The sequence below is a fragment of the Podarcis gaigeae genome (assembly GCF_964106915.1).
Source record: "Podarcis gaigeae genome assembly, chromosome: 8".
In the NCBI taxonomy this organism is placed as follows: domain Eukaryota; kingdom Metazoa; phylum Chordata; class Lepidosauria; order Squamata; family Lacertidae; genus Podarcis; species Podarcis gaigeae.
The window spans coordinates 19,976,241-19,995,476 of NC_139684.1; the positions used below are offsets into that span (position 1 = coordinate 19,976,241).

Here is a 19,236-nt window from a genome sequence, read left to right on the forward strand (position 1 = left end):
CTTTGCTCCACTGCTGCTGCTGTAGGTTTTCATGCTGTTCTTGGCTACCACAGCCATTCGGGATGTATGTCAGAGGAGAGGCCCTGGGATCATGTTTGGGGAGGGTGCAAGACAGACGCGCTGCAAGTTCTGAAAGGCGGAGCAGGCCTGTCTTTCCATGCATTCAAGAGGAAAATGCAAAAAGACAACCCCAACCCAAAACAGGGTATGTTAAAACATTTGGCTGCTTGGCCAACTAGATTTTACTCAAGAGTAGTCCCACTGAATGGGACGCGGGTGGCGCAGTGGGTTAAACCACAGAGCCTAGGACTTGCCAATCAGAAGGTCAGCGGTTCAAATCCCCGCGACAAGGTGGGCTCCCGTTGCTCGGTCCCTGCTCCTGCCAACCTAGCAGTTCGAAAGCACGAAGTGCAAGTAGATAAATAGGTACCACTCCGGCAGGAAGGTAAATGGCATTTCCATGCGCTGCTCTGGTTCGCCAGAAGCGGCTTAGTCATGCTGGCCACATGACCCGGAAGCTGTATGCCGGCTCCCTCGGCCAATAAAGCGAGATGAGCGCCTCAACCCCAGAGTCGGCCACGACTGGACCTAATGATCAGGGGCCCCTTTACCTTTATTTTAGTCCCACTGAAATTAATGGACTTAAGTGGGCCATGGCTAGCACTGAGTGCAACTCGTTTGTGAAAATATTTACTTGATACTGACACAGTGTTTTGCAATGTACAGAGTGCAGTGTGGTGGGTAAAATGTTTAACAAGGGCTAGATATAGACACATTAAAAAAAGCGTTGTAAACTTCATAATGGGAAATCACGTTGGTGAAAGACAGCACTCCACAGCGCCATCTGGTGCCACAGTGTTATAACGCATATACAGTAAAATGCTTTTTCTTTACTAATGTAACTGAGCCCAAGGGCGAAGGCTTTCTCAGTTCCAGGGCCGCAAATCCTTCTGTGCAACTTTCTGGGAGCTATATGCCAATGAAAGGTGGGACCAGAGACAATTTTTAGCTTTGTGTGGCAGACTAGTTTCTACACCCAGACCCCTTCATCCTCCATCTAGGGCAAACAAGGGGCATTATCAGAGTTCAAGGACACATTCCAGTCCTGCAAAAAAATGCAACTGCTTTTGTGTTTAAAACAGTTTCTCCAACCTGAGTCACTATTTTGCTCCGGACCCTGGCTGCTGAATCTTAGGAGTTTTACTGTAGGTCCGCCGGTGAATTCCATTAGAAATGGAAATGGGAGGGGAAATTGCTGGCATTGGCATGTCCATCCGAGGCCAGAAACAGAAGCCACACAAGCGAACCCAGGTGGTATTCGCTATTGTTCTCTTCTTTGTCTGTGAATGAGTACAGAAATAATGGCATTACTTTCCGTATGATTTTTGACATTTTCCTTCCATTGAAATTCACAGAAATCGATTACGTTATTAACTACATTACAGTGGTACCTTGGGTTAAGTACTTAATTCGTTCCAGAGGTCTGTTCTTAACCTGAAACTGTTCTTAACCTGAAGCACCACTTTAGCTAATGGGGCCTCCTGCTGCTTCCGCGCCGCCAGAGCATGATTTCTGTTCTCATCCTGAAGCAAAGTTCTTAACCTGTAGCACTATTTCTGGGTTAGCGGAGTCTGTAACCTGAAGCGTATGTAACCCGAGGTACCACTGTAGTGTTGGCCATAACAGATAGCAAGATGAACAACGTAGGTTTAAGCGGAAGCCAAACTGTAGCTAATTGGGACGAACAGGAGGACAGGAATCACTGCCTCCTTACAGTCCTGAGTTTTAGCAAGCAGTCGATCCAACTAGCTGAAAGCCTGCCCATAGTTCATACAGATGATTCTGGGAGATGAGATGGAAACAGTGGTGTAGTCGTCTTGGGCATGGGGGGGGGGAGGGGAGGGCATAAGACTCAGCGTAATAGGTACACTTTTTAGCCACTATATGCTCCAAAGCGCAACACCAAAAACACAAGGGGCTTCAGTTTCAAGTGACTGGGATACAAGTTCTGCTACATACAATTGAGCTTCAGAGAAAACACAACCTGAGTCACTCCAAAAGAAGGTATTACATCTGCCCATGTACGTACACAGAGAATAGCAGGTCTAGCTGAATGGCAGCATGTGAGATCTGCACCGATGGTTGCAATGCAGTCCTAATTATTATTATTATTATTGCATAATTGTAAAATTATAAGATTATTGTATAATCTTAGAAGGGGGTGGCTATGAGGGGTCAATAGTGTGAGCATCATGAAGGGATGCTGCACTTCTGAATTTGCCACAACACTACTGGATGGAAGCAACGCAGAGCACAGTTATGCTCTGTCCACACACATTATTTCACATGCATTAGATACAAGGCCATCCCAAGACATTTGGCTGCCTGAGGCAGAACAAGAAAAGGGCACCCCTTCAATCAAAGAGCTGCATAGCAGCCAAGGCTGACCAAGGAATTTTAGCACTTGCCGCAGAAAAATCCCATAAGCATCTCTTCCCATAAGTAAAAATATTGTAATAAGTTTTTAAAGCACCAGTTTTCTGCTCTTTCATGACACCCATAATCAACTGTCCTGTCTCACCCTGCCCTATGGTTGAGCCAGCCCTGTTCTAAGCCAGTGTGGTGTAATGATTAGAGTGTTGGACTATTACCTGGGAGACCAGGGTTCGAATCCTCACTCAGCCATGAAGCTCACTGGTGACCTTGGGCCAGTCATTGCCACTCAGTATAACCTACCTCACAGGGTTGTTGTGAGGATGAAATGGGGAAAAGGAGAAACAATTATACCACCTTGAGCTCCTTGGAAGATAATGGCAGTATATAAAGGAAGTAAATAAATAAACAAACAAACACCCCAACTCAAAGGGTTAACTTCTAGAATGCCAGCATTTCTGGAAAACACAAAACAAGGCTGTATATGCACTGTACAATGAAAGCTGAGAATCTTGCTCCCTCCCTAATAATCTTGGGAAATGTAGTTTACCCAGAGTGAGAGATTTTACTTTCTTGGGCTCCATGATCACTGCAGATGGTGACAGCAGCCACGAAATTAAAAGACGCCTGCTCCTTGGGAGAAAGGCAATGGCAAACCTAGACAGCATCTTAAAAAGCAGAAACATCACCTTGCCAACAAAGGTCCGTATAGTTAAAGCTATGGTTTCCCCAGTAGTGATGTACGGAAGTGAGAGCTGGACCATCAAAGAAGGCTGATCGCTGAAGAATTGATGCTTTTGAATTATGGTGCTGGAGGAGACTCTTGAGAGTCCCATGGACTGCAAGAAGATCAAACCTCTCCATTCTGAAGGAAATCAGCCCTGAGTGCTCACTGGAGGGACAGATCCTGAAGCTGAGGCTCCAATACTTTGGCCACCTCATGAGAAGAGAAGACTCCCTGGAAAAGACCCTGATGTTGGGAAAGATGGAGGGCACAAGGAGAAGGGGATGACAGAGGACGAGATGGTTGGATTGTGTTCTCGAAGCTACCAGCATGAGTTTGACCAAACTGCAGGAGGCAGTGGAAGACACGAGTGCCTGGCGTGCTCTGGTCCATGGGGTCACAAAGAGTTGGACACGACTAAACGACTAAACAACAACAACAACAGCTCCCAGTGTTCATAACAAGCTCTCAAGGCCCAAAACAGAGGGAATCCTTCACCAGATTTCAGACCATAGGGACAGTCGGAGCAAATCTTAGGACTGCTTGCTGGTGTCACATGCCATCAAGCAACATCTTAAATTGAATCCAGCTAGCAGGGCTGACACAGTCCAGAAAACTGGGGGGACCTGGTTCCTTGAGCGGCAAAGGCAAAATGACATGTAGCCACAATTACAGGCTTGCAAGTTGCAACCCTCTATTATTCCCATGACTTCACCAGGCCTGGAATCCCTGATGGACACCGTGTTACAGAGTACTTTCTGTGTTCTAATTACCATCTACTTACAGCCCCTGATTAGCCCCGCACAAATGAGCATGGAAGCCTCCCCATGGCAGAACCAACAATGCAGATTTACGTATGCCTACTGAGAAGTCAGAGCCATAGACCGGCTAGTGGAGCCATATTTATACATAAGTACCGTATTTTTTGCACCATAACACTCACTTTTTTCCTCCTAGAAAGTAAGGGGAAATGTCTGTGCGTGTTATGGAGGGAATGCCTACGGGTGGCATGCCTACGGATTTTCCTCCTCTAAAAACTATGTGCGTGTTATGGTCGGCTGCGTGTTATAGAGCGAAAAATACGGTACATAGAAGGGAAGAGGAACTGAGATGTGGCCCTCCGGGCCTCTTCATCTGGCCCTCAGAACTCCCCCCAGGACATACAACACCCTTCACCAGCCCCAGCTTCACATCCTCCTGGAGTGTTATTGCAGAATGTGTCCTTGAACTCTGATAACACTTCCTACTTACTTGGCTGGGAGACAGAGGGGGTGTCTGAGTGTGTGCAGAAACTAACTTACTGAAGAAGGGTAAAATTTGCCTTCTATGCTCTTGTCTCTGGCCCCAGTACATTTCCCCATGACTTTCACAACAGCATAAAGTCCTTAAAAAAAAATTAAAAGTGGAGTTGTTGTGCTGGGGCAGGAAGTCACTTTAATCTACTTTAACCGTGCAAACCCAAAGTTCTGGCATGCTCTTGAATCCCTCCTGGCACAAAATACTGGCACAGTCATGAGATCTTGCAGCCCTGAATGCTGCTTAACTATTGCTTATTATCCCCCAGCAATTGATTCCACAGTCCAGATAGTCATTTTCATTTATACACCTTGGGATGGAACAGCACACTCAAAATTCACTCTTCTCCCCCTTTTGGCAAGCGTCCTCTTTATGAATTCCTGGAATTCATAACAAAACCATTAATAGGAACCAGTTAGAAAAACAGAAGACTTGCCTAGGAAAGCAATTTTTAAAACACTTCTAAAAGAAAAGGAGTTATATCCAGGCATTAACTTAGGAAATTGTCTCTCCCCTTCCCCACACACACTTGTGTGGGTGCATAAAATTATAAAGATATAAAGAAAAATGCCTGGTTGGTGACTTGCTATAAAAACCTATACTGTTATATAACCTTTTCAAAAACAGCTGGGAGGAAAGTTACAGCAGGGGAGTTTGGTATTTGCTTTACTATATTTCGGTCGCATACCATTTGCAAGAAAATGCTGTTTAATTTAAGGCCAAGGGCCCATCCATACCTCTCCATAACGTGAACCCTTTGGGCTTCGTGCTTTGAGAATCCGAATATGAGAGCTACATCAGTGGCATTGGGAAATCTCTGCTTTTAGGAAGGAGAAAGTGTGGGAGAGCAGGAGTTTCAAGGAGAATGCTGCACGGACAAGGTTCACAATCCCCATTAAACCAAAGTATGGTCACACGCACGCACACCCCGGCTACCACTGCCAAAGGACATTTGTTTTTATGAGTAGAAGGAACACCCCTTATTAGACAAATACTTCATCCTCAAATAGGAGGGTGATTACTAGCTTCACAGTTAGAGGTAGTAATGCTTCTCCATAAGCTAAAGGACCCCTGGGTGGTTACGGTAAATCCATTCAAAGGCAACTATGGGGTTGCAGCGCTCATCTCACTTTCAGGCCGAGGGAGCCGGCGTTTGTCCAAAGACAGCTTTCCAAGTCACGTGGCCAGCATGACTAAACCGTTTCTGGCGCAACGGAACACTGTGACGGAAGCCAGAGCACACGGAAACACTGTTTACCTTCCTCCTGCAGGGGTACCTATTGATCTACTTGCACTGGCATGCTTTCGAACTGCTAGGTTGGCAGGAGCTGGGACACAGCAATGGGAGCTCACCCCATCACGAGGATTCAAACTGTCGACCTTCTGATCGGCAAGCCACAGACCACAGCGCCTCCATACCAGTTGCTGGAAACCACAGGAGGGTTTCTTGTGCTCAGGTCCTGCTTGGCCGCTGTGAGAAAAGGATGATGGGCTAGATGGACCGTCTAAGCTCCATGTGAGCTTTGTACAAGGAACCTGTTACCCAGTAACAAACCCAGGTAAAAGGTAAAGGGACCCCTGACCATTAGGTCCAGCCATGGCCGACCCTGGGGTTGTGGCGCTCATCTCCCTTTATTGGCCAAGGGAGCCGGCGTACAGCTTCTGGGTCATGTGGCTAGCATGACTAAGCTGCTTCTCGCAAACCAGAGCAGCACACGGAAATGCCGTTTACCTTCCCGCCAGAGTGGTACCTATTTATCTACTTGCACTTTGACGTGCTTTCAAACTGCTAGGTTGGCTGGAGCTGGGGCTGAGCAACAGGAGCTCACCCCGTTGCGGGGATTCAAACCGCCGACCTTCTGATTGGCAAGTCCTAGGCTGTGGTTTAACTCACAGCGCCACCCACGTCCCTAACAAACCCAGGAGGAATGCTTAATAAACAGGTTGCCTGGAGGAGCCTAAAGTGGTAACTGTTGAGAGAAGCTACAACTCAATAGAAGAGGAATCATAGAGTTGGAAGGGACCACAAAGGTCATTTGGCACTGCAGGAATATTTTACCCAAAGTGGGGCTCAAACCCACTACCCTGAGATTAAGAGTCTCATGCTCTACTGACTGAGCTATCTTCACGCTTCTTAAGAGCATCTATTTCACATGTTATTTCCAGATGAGGCTGGGCAGCAACCCTGTCTGAAACCCTGGAGAGTCACTGCCAGTCAGTGCTGAATGGTTTGATTTGGTAGAAGGGCAGCTTCCTATGTTCCTATCCTTAACGATTCTGCGGAAAAACGTTCCTCCAACTCCTCCGTTCTGGATGGATCACAGACAGAGAACTGGGAGGAAATAACAAAGAGATCAAATCAGCACCAAGAGTCCTTGCCCAGTCTACTCACTCTCCGACACTCAGTACAAAAAGCCAGAAAGTGACATTCCTTGCTCTGTTACTCATCTGTGCTGGTCAGAGATAGAGACAATCTCCCAGAAGAGCCAGGCAAATGAGAAAACTGTGTTTAAAACAGAGGGTAGGGAACTATTCTTCGGTCCAAAGACCACATTCCGTTCTGGACAATGTTCCGGGGGCCACATCCCAGTGTTGGGTGGGGCCAGAGGCAAAGGTGGACGTAGTGTTCAGACTGCTGGGAAATCGTAGCTCTGTGAAGGGTAAACTATAGTTCCCAGGATTCTGGGATGTTTGCTTTAAATGTATGGTGTGTACACAGATGAAGATAGCCATGTGGCAGGGTGGAAAGATGCGACTTTGCTAACCTAAGGCCCTCACACTTTGAACTGCGCCATCCCCACCCACTCCACCCACAAACCACACCAGGGTTGCTGCAACCTTTTGAAGGAGGGCATTTATTCCCTCCCATAATTGTACCCCACCTTCCAAACCCGCCCATAATCATGGCCCAACTGAGTCCCAGAAATGCGGGAGGACAGAAAAACTCTACAGGGAGCAAGAGGGCCTGTATTATTTCTCCTGATCGCGGCACACCAAAATTGTTTCTTAACACTTGCCTGGAATTTCCAAGCCGCTTCAGGCTTTATAAAAAGAGGAGCTTTTTTAGGTTAAGAAAAAGGCTGTGCAAAGTATGCTTTGGTTGGTAGAAGACCATCCCACTGCCAAATTTAGATGCATGGAGACAGAGAATGGCCAGTTTCTCACATCTGGAGTTGCTGAGCTGAAAGAGAATGATAACAAGGAGAAATCTGAACGATAACATTTCAACTCAGAATTACTACACAGTGATCACATCCACACCAAGCATCTGAAGCCCTCTTGCACCACTAACAATCATGGCTTCCCTCAAAGAACCCTAGTTTATTAAGGGCTGCTGGAAGACCTCTTGCAGACCCATAGTTTCCTCATCATCTTTAACAAACAACAGCTCCCAGGATTCTCCAAGACCTTAAAAGTGGCACAAGAGTGCTTCAAACGTGTGGCGTGAATTGAGCAATGCACCCTAATTGAAAATAACCTTGAAGATAAATCTCCTTCCTTCCTCATAATATTAGAAGTCGGGGCCATCCAGTTAAGCTGAAGGTTGGAAGAGTCAGGAAAGATGAAATACCCCTATCTACCCCCCATCCAGACAAGTGAGAGGCATTACTGGAATTCGAGGCAAAAATCACTCAAGGAGGCTGTGAAGCTGGGCCAGTGAGGGCTGTGGCCTGGAAAGCATTCCAAGGGTTATATAAAGAGCCCTGGAGGGCCACACATTTCACTGGCTCTACGTCACACCCATAATTTATTTGTCTGGCTGGAATCAGTCCTCCAACTGTAATAATGCTTCTTGCTGGTCTGGATGGAAGATTAAGAGGGGTGTGTGAGTGTGTGTGCAGAAACTAGCCTACTATGCAAAGGGGGAGTTCACAACAATTGCCCTGCGCCCACCTGCGCATGTGGCCCTCAGAAGGTGGTCCAGAAGGGAATTCGGCCCTTGGGCTGAGAAAGGTTCCTGACCTCCACTTGAAAGCCAAGTCTGTTGGAATGCTGCAAGGGGCATTATTTGCTGCTCTGCCTCAGACAGCAAAATGTCTCCAGCCGGCTTAGGGTAGCCTTGCTGGGGTGACCTCACACGGGCTGGAAGGGAAATGGATTTGACTCAGAGTTAAGGAGCTAATCATTCTTGGATGCAAGAAGCCCAGTCACCACATCTATATATTTGCAGGGTGTCCTCACTTTCTGATTACACTCCAGCCCAACCCAAACACACTCACATCATCATCCATGACTTTCCCTCTTTAGTCAGACTCTTCCCCAGCTGCAAAAGCTTAGCCCTCTGTCCCACTCACATTGCAACCTCTTGGTGAGAACTTTAAGCAGTTTTTCCCCCATGGAATGGGCTGGACACACATGTTCCTGAGAAAATAGACAGTTACAAGCTGTGAGGAATTGCCTCACTGGTGGAGTCAGGTAATATTAGGCTTTGGACTTTAGTCACTGTACAGGCCCCATCACCCCACTTTCGGTGGTAATATTAATTCCCTCAGTATGGCTGCACTGGGAAAGTGCCATAAGCTCAGTGGTACAGCATCTGTCTGGCACAGAGAATGTCTAAGGTTCAATCCCCTGTCTGATATCCCGGAGAGTCACTTGTCAGTCACGGGTTCTGTCCCTGTATACCTTTCGGAGTGTCTCCACGCCCATCGTTCAGCCCGGACACTGATGATATTGTTTTAGCAATATCATCTCTTACACCCAGTTCTAGTTCCTGGTAAGCCTGCAATCATTGGTCAATATAATGTGTTTAGCTGTGCTAAGTTGTAGTAGTACTAATACCATATTATTGCTGCTGCTGCTGCTACAACAGCATTAATAATATTTTCATCATGGCTCCAACAATGGATGGTTCAAATTCAAGAACAACCTAGCTGCCCCACTGTTCAGAGAGCTAAAAGGTAAGAAGCCAGCATTGGGTTGGCTTTATTTTATTTTTACTTAACCGTACAAAAGAATGGTAAAAACAGTTCTTTTAGCTCACAACTGTAAAGGCCCCTTTTGTTCCCGTTAATACAACATAGGGCAGCTGGGGCTCCTGGGGCGCTCCAGACGAGAAAGCCGGCTGATCCGCAGCAGGAGAGCAAACCTGTCTGCTTCCTTTTTGAAAGGCTGCTTTGTATCCCAGGTGCTTGTAAAAAGTGGGGGAGCGAAACGGCAAGGAAAACTGGCATGCAAAAGCAGGTGAGGCAAGGGGTGGTAGGAAAAGCCTCTTGCTACACGTCAGTTTTTCCACAGTTGTCCCTGGATCACAGTTGCCGATTTGCCCAAGTGCAAGGCTGAGGGTCCTGTGGGCCTCCAGGCGTTGATGTCCCATCAGAGCCAGCCAGTGTGGCCCATGGTCAGAAATTCTGGGAGTTGTAGTTGAACTATGTTGCTAGACTGCAGCTCCCATCAGTCCCAGCCAGGGATGGTGAGAGTTGTAATTTCATCATGTTGTTGGATTCTGGCTCCCATCATAATACAGTGAGCAAGCCCCATGGGTCAGAAAAAATGGGAAATGTAGTTTAGCCATGTTGTTAAGATTCCAGATCCCATCAGCCCCCGCCAGCATGGCCAATGGTCAGAAATAATGGGAGATTCAGGTCAACAGCATCTGCAGAACCACAGGTTCCCTACGTTTGCCTTAGTCCATAGCAGGAAGGTTTGTTTGTTTGCTTGCTTGCTTGCTTTGGCTAAAGCTTCCCAGCCCTGTAAAAATGCCAAGACGAAGAGAAAGGGCTTCTGGGCCATCTCCTCCCCAGTGAAAAGAGCACCAAGGCATTTTCACAACTCTCCTCTTGAACGCTTGCTGTTTTGGACTACATCTCCCATTTGCCCGAATCAGCACAGCCATATAATGGAAGTTGTACGTAACCCGGTGTGCTTCAGGTGTTCTGGATTACAACTCCCATTAAGGTCCCTTTTACTCATGGGTTGGCAAACTAAGGCCCGGGAGCCGGATCCAGCCCAATCGCCTTCTAAATCCGGCCCACGGACGGTCTGGGAATCAGTGTTTTTACATGAGTAGAATGCTTCCTATTATTTCAAATGCATCTCTGGGTTATTTGTGGGGCATAGGTAACAGAGAAGGAAGGAAGCTCTCAGTGTACCCCATAAAGCCTTCCTGTGATTGCTTTGCATACACACTCCCTCCTATGCAGACACTTGTGCATGAGATTCAACATTTGTGCTGGCAAGCCTTCACCACCCTGGTGCCCTCCATCTAGCTCAGTATTGTCTACAATGTAGACAATAAAAGTGCATGCTGCACAAATGCTCACTGGGTGGATCTACACACAGGGGGGGAAATGATATAAATAAGTCAGAAATTAATCGTTATAACAAAAGGGCGGAAACCCTTTGGAAATTCGCGTAGAAACTTTCTGCTCTCTGGCGCCATCTGGTGTTGCATGTTTATAATACATTCAAGTTGTTTCTTTACTAATGTAGCTGAGTTCCAAGTCATATAACTGCCCCATGAACCAATCAGAATTAATGCTCAATAAGGACTAGACTAAGGGTGCTTCCAGAAGACCTGTTTTGAGCATTCATCTTGACCCTTAGGGTCCCTTCCAACTCTGTAATTTTTTTATTCTATTATTTGGAGATTAAACATCTCTCTACCATGCATTATCTCACCACTTTCCTTATCACAAAAAGTTCAATCTTTGAAAGAAGCAGGTTTGTTGTGCGAGCATTGTCAGTGAGTGATCATAACCAATAGCCAGAAATATATAGCAAGAATATTTATATAGAGAGAAAAAATCCAAACCATTTCACTCTTTTACTTTTTATCACTACTTTGACAATGTGCCAATTTTACACTATTTATTTTTATTTATTAAATTTATACACTGCCCTTCATCACAAGATCTCAGGGCGCTTCACTAGTCTTCTTATATACATAAAAATGTAAGGTGTTGTCATGGTGCAGTCCACGTGGCCAACAGAGGTTGGCGAGCAGAGACAGCAGCCCCTACTTTCAAGTCATACTTACACAAGCACACAAAGGAATATCCAAAACCTTTAGTGAAAGTAGACTTTTAGAAGGGAAATTCTGGGTTGATTTACCACACCACCTCAACCTATCCTTCTGGTTTCATAGTTGTTCTTCTCCAGACCCAAGGCCCTGTACATTCATCATTCATTCATTTTCTTTTTCATTGTTGCAAAAAAAACTGCACACCCTCCAATATGATGCGTTGAAAAACCAAGACTCCACCTTCCAGTGCTGCATTTCCACGTGACTCATGTGATCCACAGAAGATCATGGCCCTGAAAAAGTGCTTTTTCGGGCACAGTGCCCAAAAACCATGTGTTTTGGGGTGCCTTGCGAGATTGCGGCCAGATAATGGCACCTAAAATGGCTGTTGTGCGCTCGTGTGAAAAAAGGGATGTCCCGGTTTTATCGGGATGGTTGAGAGGCATGCACTGTTCTAGGCTTGTTGCCAGTCTTTATCATCTTCATATTCTGCAACTATTCAAAGCACATTTGTTCAGCTTTCTCACGACAACACTATAGCAAATATTTTTAACCCCTTTCTTCAGCCTCATCAAATGAAAAACGCAGGCTTCAAACATCTGTACACCATTTCCACATCATAAATATTATGTGCCTGAATTTGCCAGTATGCAACTGAATCACATCAGAAATTAACAAGAGCCTTGAAGGGCTTGTAGTCTAGCCTACAAAGCAAATCATGATAAATGCTCAATAAACCTGCTGTCTAGAGGATCTCTTCGAAGGCAACTTCCAGAGTATCCGCTGTTGGGTTCCTTGGACTCTGGCTCCCTCTGCTGCTCATCCTAAGCCCTTCCTTATATTGCTAGCAAGGCTGGCTAGTCAGGGATGTGGGGAATTATAGTCCAGCAGCATCTGGAAGGTCAGAAGTGCCTTTGATCTGAGCAATTATATATTTCATTTTATTTCTAAAAATGTGCATATTGCCGTATGATAATAAAAAAAAAATTACATTGGTTGGCAACAATAGAAAAAACACAAAACCAGACAACAAAAGAATAAAAAGTTAAAAGCAAAACGAATGCATGGATTTTCTCCCTACTCAGCCTCACCACCCTGGTTTGCAAACAACAAACCTGAAAGACCTATATTGGCTCCCAGTACATTTCTGAGCACAATTCAAAGTGATGGTGCTGAACTTTAAAGCCCTAAACGGCTTCGGCCTGGACTTATAACCCCACTTCTCTTCGTGTGTTGCAAGGCAGCAAATACTTTGCTAATTACTTGCTAAGGTCACTTGGCTTAGCTCTGGGACACTTCGTTCAGCTTTGTAAGTTACCTGTCCTCTAAGGAGGTCAGGGTTAGGGTACAGCTTTGCACAGAGTTTACCCCATTTTATCTTCCCAAAGACCCGGTGGAGGTTGGTTATGAGGGTGGCTGTTCCAAAATCATCTAGCCGTAGCACAAAACTTAACGGGCCATCCTCTGGAGCAAAAATGCAGAAACTGTTATTTTAAACATTTTTTAAAAAAATATATATTTTTAGAAAAAACAACCAAAGTTTTTCTTTTAGGAATTCTAGGTGCCAAAATCCCAAGGGAGCAGAAAAGACTATTTATGTATGCGACCCAGCTGCAGAGATGTTATTAGCCTGGAGATGAAAAGAATATAAAGTCCCTTCCAGAGAAGAATGGCAGATGAAGTTGATGGATTATTCCGAAATGGCTAAAATGACCAGAAGAATCAGAAATCAGGAGAACCAAAATTTTAATAAGGAATGGGGGAAATTTTTAATTTATCTTAGAAACCATTGTAAACAGTTAAAATTGTTAGTAGGATTGGAATCTAACGGTGAATTTTGGACATAACAGAAGATGTAAAAGATTTGATTATAAAAGAACCAGGAGGGAATGATTAATAATAGGACCCACAAATGGGAGGAGGAGATTCTTTGGAATCTTGTCTTTATGATGTATGTTGGATATGTGATTGTAAAACTTTAATATGAGAAGCCAAAATTTATTTATTTATTTATTTATTTATTTATTTATTTATTTATTTATTTATTTATTTAAAAGGTGCAGAATCTGTGGCTCTCTAGATATGGTCTGCCTCAATAAAATAAAATAAAATAAACCCCCCAAAACCCAACCAATCCAAATCCCTCAGTCACAGCTAGCATGTCCAATGGTAGGGCATGATGGGGTGCTGTGATCCCATCAACATCTGGAGGGCCTAAGGCTCCTCACCTCTGTTTAAAGAGAACCCTTCAAAACTCCTCAAGGATTCATGAGGTAATTTTTTTTTTTTAACTGTAGCCATTTGGAAGACCTAACTGGGGTTTTCTTTAACTGTTGTCTCTAGGGAATGCTCCCAAATATATATACGACAGGGCTGCCCCTTATGTGGATGAACTCTTTTCAAATCTTCGTGAACTCCTGAGGTAATCCTTATTTATCTAAACTGCGGCTGTTGCCATTGGAAATGCTTCCCCACACCAGCAAAATCAGGGCTTCTGAGACCAGAGAGGCAGCTCCACAAGCAGAAACCTTCTGGTCCTGCTTGCCTATTGGCCACAGGACAAAAAGAGCGGGAAAATCCTCTTCTGCTATAGGGCAAAAAGAGCGGGAAAAACCTCACTAGACAGAGGGGCGCTCCCTTGCCAAAACTCACCAATCATGTCAGCCGCAGAAGGGGAAGGAGTCTTTAACTTCTCCACAGAAAAAATCATTAAATTATTTTCAGGGGTGGGGAGCCAGTAACCCTACACCAAATGTTGGTGAATCTCCCCAATTCCCATCACTGGCTGGGGATGGTGGGAGTTGGGACTCCAGCAACATCTGGAGGGGCCACAAGTTTATAGTTGTCTATCACATCCCCCATCTTACTCACCATTTTTCTAAACTAAGAAGTTCCTAAGTAATGAAACCTGTTGCTAAACATGGGGTTTTATGCTTCATTTCCACCTTTCACTCATGAACTTAAAAAATACAGGAGCAGGACACTGAATGGGCAGCTTTCAATACAAATGTGCTTTGTATACTTACCATGAATGCTCCTTCTGGGGCGAGGGTGGCAGGCCTCCAGTACGTCCCATGGTAAACAGAAATCAGATTTTTTTAAAAAGACTATAATGTAGAAATAAATTGGGGCTTGTTACAAAATGCTGCAGTGTGATGCACAGCCAGCCAGCCATGCTCTCTTCCAGCATACTCCATTCCATTCGCCCTCCTCCATTTTATTCCTGTCCCATCCATCCCACCAGCATTCTGTGCCCACAGAACACGCTCCATCCTCGTAAGGCTCTTTTGGGCTGTCCCCTTCCCACCATAGGCTTTTTCCTTAATATTTATTGTACTTCTGCAAACTTTGGAGGATCCCAAAGCCTCCTGACAGCATCCCTCTTCTATCTAAGGATCCACACTTTGAGAACCTGTGCAGTACATGTTCCTTGGTTCTCGAACGTCTCTGCTGACGAAAACCCAGAAGTAAATGCTTCCGTTTTTGAACGCGCCTTGGAGATTGAACGGCTTCCGCTGCGTGTTTTTCAGTTTTCTCAATTGAAATTGGAGACAGCCCTTTGCGCCTCGGTTTTCGAATGTTTCAGAAGTCAAACGGTCTTCTGGAATGGATTACGTTCGAGAATTGAGGTACCACTGTATCACTGTATTTGCATACACAGGTGGGGCCCTCCAACAAAATGCTGCTGTGTGGAAGTGCTTCTCTTCAAGGTCACAGATTGCCCTGTTCCAGAGTTGTTATTTTATTCATTTGCAGATGTTGGGTAGACATGCTGATTGCCCAATCCCACCTAGATTTCTTCACCGATTCTGGAAAAAACAGCCTACTCCATTCAGACTGTCCCATTCCTCCCACCACAGGGGACACATCTTGCCCTATGAGGAGGGGAAAGAATGCAAGGGGACAACAGGGCCTGCTCTAGTCAGACTACCCCCATCCCACTTTTATATGTTATATCGTTTGTCTTAGTGCTTTAAATTGTAAACCGCCTTGTGCGTCTTGGTAGTAGGAAGATATATAAAAACAACAAATGAATAAATAAGTAAGAAATTGCCCTTCTGCTTTAAATATTGTTTAATTAAAAAAAAAAAACCTCATGGCGACGTCAATCGGACTTCACATTCTTGAGATATATCTTGGGTGCTGTCCATGCCTCAGGAGCCTTCCTCAGTCCAGCTCTCCTCCAGACGCGTTCCAGATCTCGTTCAAACCTTTTCTGTAAAGACAAGACATAAAAAACCAAGATCTAGTGACATCTCCCCTAGGATATTGTGTACTTTGGGGCAGCAAGTCCTGGATGGCAGTGATGCGGTCCATTAATGCGTGGAACTAGGAATTGCAGAATTACGTGTGGGTCAAGAAAATGACGAGGAGACATCAAAACTGAAATAGGTGGTCTACAGGAAACTGACAACTGGATAAGGTGGTATGGTGTGAAGAACCAGTATCACACAGGAACAGAAAGAGGCATAGGTTCATATCCCACTTCTGACACATCTATTTGCACTATAGTGGGAAATAGCTCAGTCACTAGAGCATGAGACTCTTAATCTCAGGGTCATGGGTTTGAGCCCCAGGTTGTGCAAAAGATTCATGCATTGCATGGGGTTAGACCAGCTGATCCTTGTGGTCATTTCCAACTCTACAATTCTAGGATTCTATGATAATGCTCAATCTTGGGACTGGGCGCAATCAGGACATGGTTAGGTGTGAACGAATTCAGGCCAAGGGCCACATTCCCCTCTGGGCAACCTTCCAAGGGCCACATGCCAGTGTTGGGCAGGGCCAGGAGCAAAAGCGGGTACAGCAACAAATGTAAATTTTGCCTTCAATCTGTAGGCTAGTTCCTATACGCACATGCAAACCTTTCTATCCTCCAGTTAAGTGAGAGGCTGTATCAGAGTTCAAGGACACATTCTGGCCAGGCAAAAACACTCCAGGGCAAGAAGAAGGGCCAGTGCAAGGTGTGGCATAGGGAGAGGAGGTGCAGCCTAGTGAAAGCACTAGAGAAAGACGCTTGGAGGGCTATGTTTCAGCACCCAGGTCTGACATTCCCTATCCTTGAGCTAAACAGACTATGCCAGCACCAGTCCCCAGAATCCTCCCTTCCCACACTCACTTGCTTCCTCCGGCGCCGACCTTCCCTGACCTTCTTCCGCAAGAACTTTGTCCGCTTCATCAGCTTCCTGTACTTGTGTCTGTTCATCTTCCTTCTTCGGATCTTCAGAACGTTCTTGCATTCCATTTTGCCCTGGTTCAGCTCGCCTCCCCCTTCCTCGCTGTCATCCTCAGCCTCTGCACCCTGGGAAGATGTGGGGAGCTCATACTGATGGTTGGGTTCATAGCCTAGCTTCTCATAAACATTGATGGTGCCTCCACCTTTAGGGAGGACATACTGGACCGTCAGCCAGCTTTCAAGGGGGGAGATCGACATCTTCCTTGGCACTAGGATTTCTTCCAGCTCAGGGTCCAACGCGTACCATTGCTGGGGTTGGGCTCCATTTCTGTTTGAGGGAAGTGTGCTGTAATTTGCGGAAGCTGCAAGTCTAGGAACCGGAAGCGAGATGGCCGATCTTGACAGAAAGCGTTCTGTGTGGAAATATGTGAACATTCATTATTTTTTAAAAAAATTAATGCATCAGCTACTGACTATTTCAATAATCTTTCGAATGCTTTCAAAAGCTTTTTTAAACCCATTTTTAATCAATAATTTTGACATTTCGTGTTATATTTTTGTGAACCGCTTTGAGGTTCTCTTACAAGCAAGTGATATATAAAGTTTGTTAATATATTAAATAAAGAAAAATGACTAAATAAAACAAATTCTGCAGGAAACATTTAATGTCACAGAAAGGGCATGATGACTGGGTCCAACATAACACACTCCAGAGCTTTTGGGACTCCAACTCCCGTCATCTCTGACTGTTGGCAGTGCTAGCTAGGGATGATGGGAGTTGATAGTCTAACATCTGATGGACACAAAGTTAGGGGAAAGTTGGTTTAATGCCCACATGGAAACAAAATGGCTTACATAATGACAGGCTGTGTATATAATTAAGATGCAGTTGTAGCTTGAAAGTTAAATGAAAACCGTTCCAGAAGTATGTCCGACTTCCAAAACATTTGAAAACCAAATGACAGCTTCTGATTGGCTGCAGGAAGGTCCTGCAAAGTGATGTGAAAGGTCCCTCTCTGTCTGAATCCCTGGAGAGCCTCTGCCAGCCAGGGTAGACTATACTGGTCTGGATGGGCAAATAGTCTGACCTGGTGCATGGCATCTACTCGACATTCCCAAAGAATGGCTGCGCTTACCTGCAAATCGAGAGGCCCTCGCTATCTGAGACGTCAGTCGTGGTAGCAGCATACTGGAGGACCACTCTAACAGAAATCAAGACAGTTTTTTTAAAAGGAAAAACAACCTTTAAATGTTATAGGACTGTGTTCCCTCCTTCCTCAAATACAGTGCCCGTAACCACACGCCATCAGAAATCATGGGCTGTAGCTCAGTGGCAGAGTATCTTCTTTGCATGCCTGCCATCTTTAGGAAGAGATGACTCAGTGTCCCTGTTTGAAACCCAGAACTTTCTGGCTGCCCGTCAGTGTAGACTGGATGGCACAATGAACCGACTGTGCAGAAAGCAACTTCCTGTGTCCCAAGTTAAAAGTTAAGCACCTGAACAACATACCGAGTAGTCAGGCATGCAGGTTACAGGGCCAAAATCTTCCCCAACCCACTGCGATGTATGTATAGCACCTCTGTTTAAATTGCAGCAATTGTTTTCAAAATTAGCAGGCGGATTTTGATACACATATCATTCTCTGCCTTCTTTTTTGGAGATGTGTAATGAGCCTCCCTATGCAGATGTGTTAAAGGTCACATGTTTAGGAAACTTTTTAATGTTTGATGTTTTATTTTGTTTTTAATATTCTGTTGGGAGCCGCACAGAGTGGCTGGGGAAACCCTGCCAGAAAAGCAGGATATAAATAAAAAAATTACTACTTCTACTATACAGAAACGCACCCAGAAACATCATTTCTGATGGTGAGTCCCCCCACTGCCCAGTCAATCCCCCTAGAATTAGACCCTCCCTAACGTAGGCTACCATAAACCACGTATCACTGGCGACCCCTTAATAAGACAGGACCCCAACGTAGCCTCTCCCCGCCTCTTAAAAGCTGTTCCGTATATACAGTATTAACAGCCACTCTTATTAGCACTCTTACCATAGATAACACACTAATGTAGCCTCCAAAATGAATGCACGGCTTCTATCAAAGTCAATCTGCCCTACTTCCGGATGTAGGGAGAGAAGAAGCGCTGCTCATCTTAACTTACCATCCACAAGGGCTTACCATCCCGTTCACGACGATGGGGGCTGTTTGAACGGGTAACTTCCGGCAGAGCAGCTCGGTCCCTCCCGGTCATCCGGAAGTTCCGGCTCAAAAAAATGTTCCTACATTATTTCTTTCCCCATTTGCCGCTGCTCCCCCCTGGCGGTAGTCCGTGGGATAGCACCTCAGCGAGCTTAATCCCCGCCCTGGCAACCAAGCAGGAACGCCGCTCAGGAGCAGGAGAGGTATTGCCAGTCCGGATCCTGCCGATGTTGCTAGACTGCAACACTCACCATCCCTGATTCCATTGGCTGTGCTGGCTGGAAGTGATGGGAACTGGAGTCCATCAACATCTGGAGGGTCACAGGTTCCCCATCTCATGGCTAGATTGATGAAAGGTGTGAGGTACAGTGGTACCTCGGGTTACAGCATCTTAAAAAGACAGTATCTTAAAAAGCAGAGACATCACCTTGCCAACAAAGGTCCG

At 45.4% G+C, this 19,236-nt stretch overlaps 1 protein-coding gene and 1 long non-coding RNA gene across 3 annotated transcripts; both read right to left on the bottom strand.

The window, feature by feature from the left end:
- Positions 1 to 787: 787 nt before the first annotated feature.
- On the bottom strand, positions 788 to 14,480 carry LOC310850921. Its single transcript, XR_014567477.1, has 3 exons — positions 13,646 to 14,480; positions 12,156 to 12,311; positions 788 to 1,340 (listed from the first exon to the last, which is right to left on the bottom strand). It is a non-coding gene; the product is annotated as an uncharacterized lncRNA (long non-coding RNA).
- Positions 14,481 to 15,473: 993 nt separating this feature from the next.
- AURKAIP1 (aurora kinase A interacting protein 1) lies at positions 15,474 to 18,868 on the bottom strand. 2 transcript variants are annotated; one of them, XM_083752875.1, is made up of 4 exons: positions 18,754 to 18,868; positions 17,730 to 17,795; positions 16,537 to 17,006; positions 15,474 to 15,633 (listed from the first exon to the last, which is right to left on the bottom strand). In XM_083752875.1, the coding sequence occupies exons 2-4, from the start codon at positions 17,779 to 17,781 to the stop codon at positions 15,523 to 15,525; spliced, it is 633 nt and encodes a 210-aa protein (XP_083609001.1). In that variant the 5' UTR covers positions 17,782 to 17,795; positions 18,754 to 18,868; the 3' UTR covers positions 15,474 to 15,522. The 2 variants fall into 2 exon arrangements, with proteins under 2 accessions (XP_083609001.1, XP_083609002.1); XM_083752876.1 differs by having other exon boundaries at positions 18,642 to 18,811.
- Between the last annotated feature and the right edge of the window lie 368 nt (positions 18,869 to 19,236).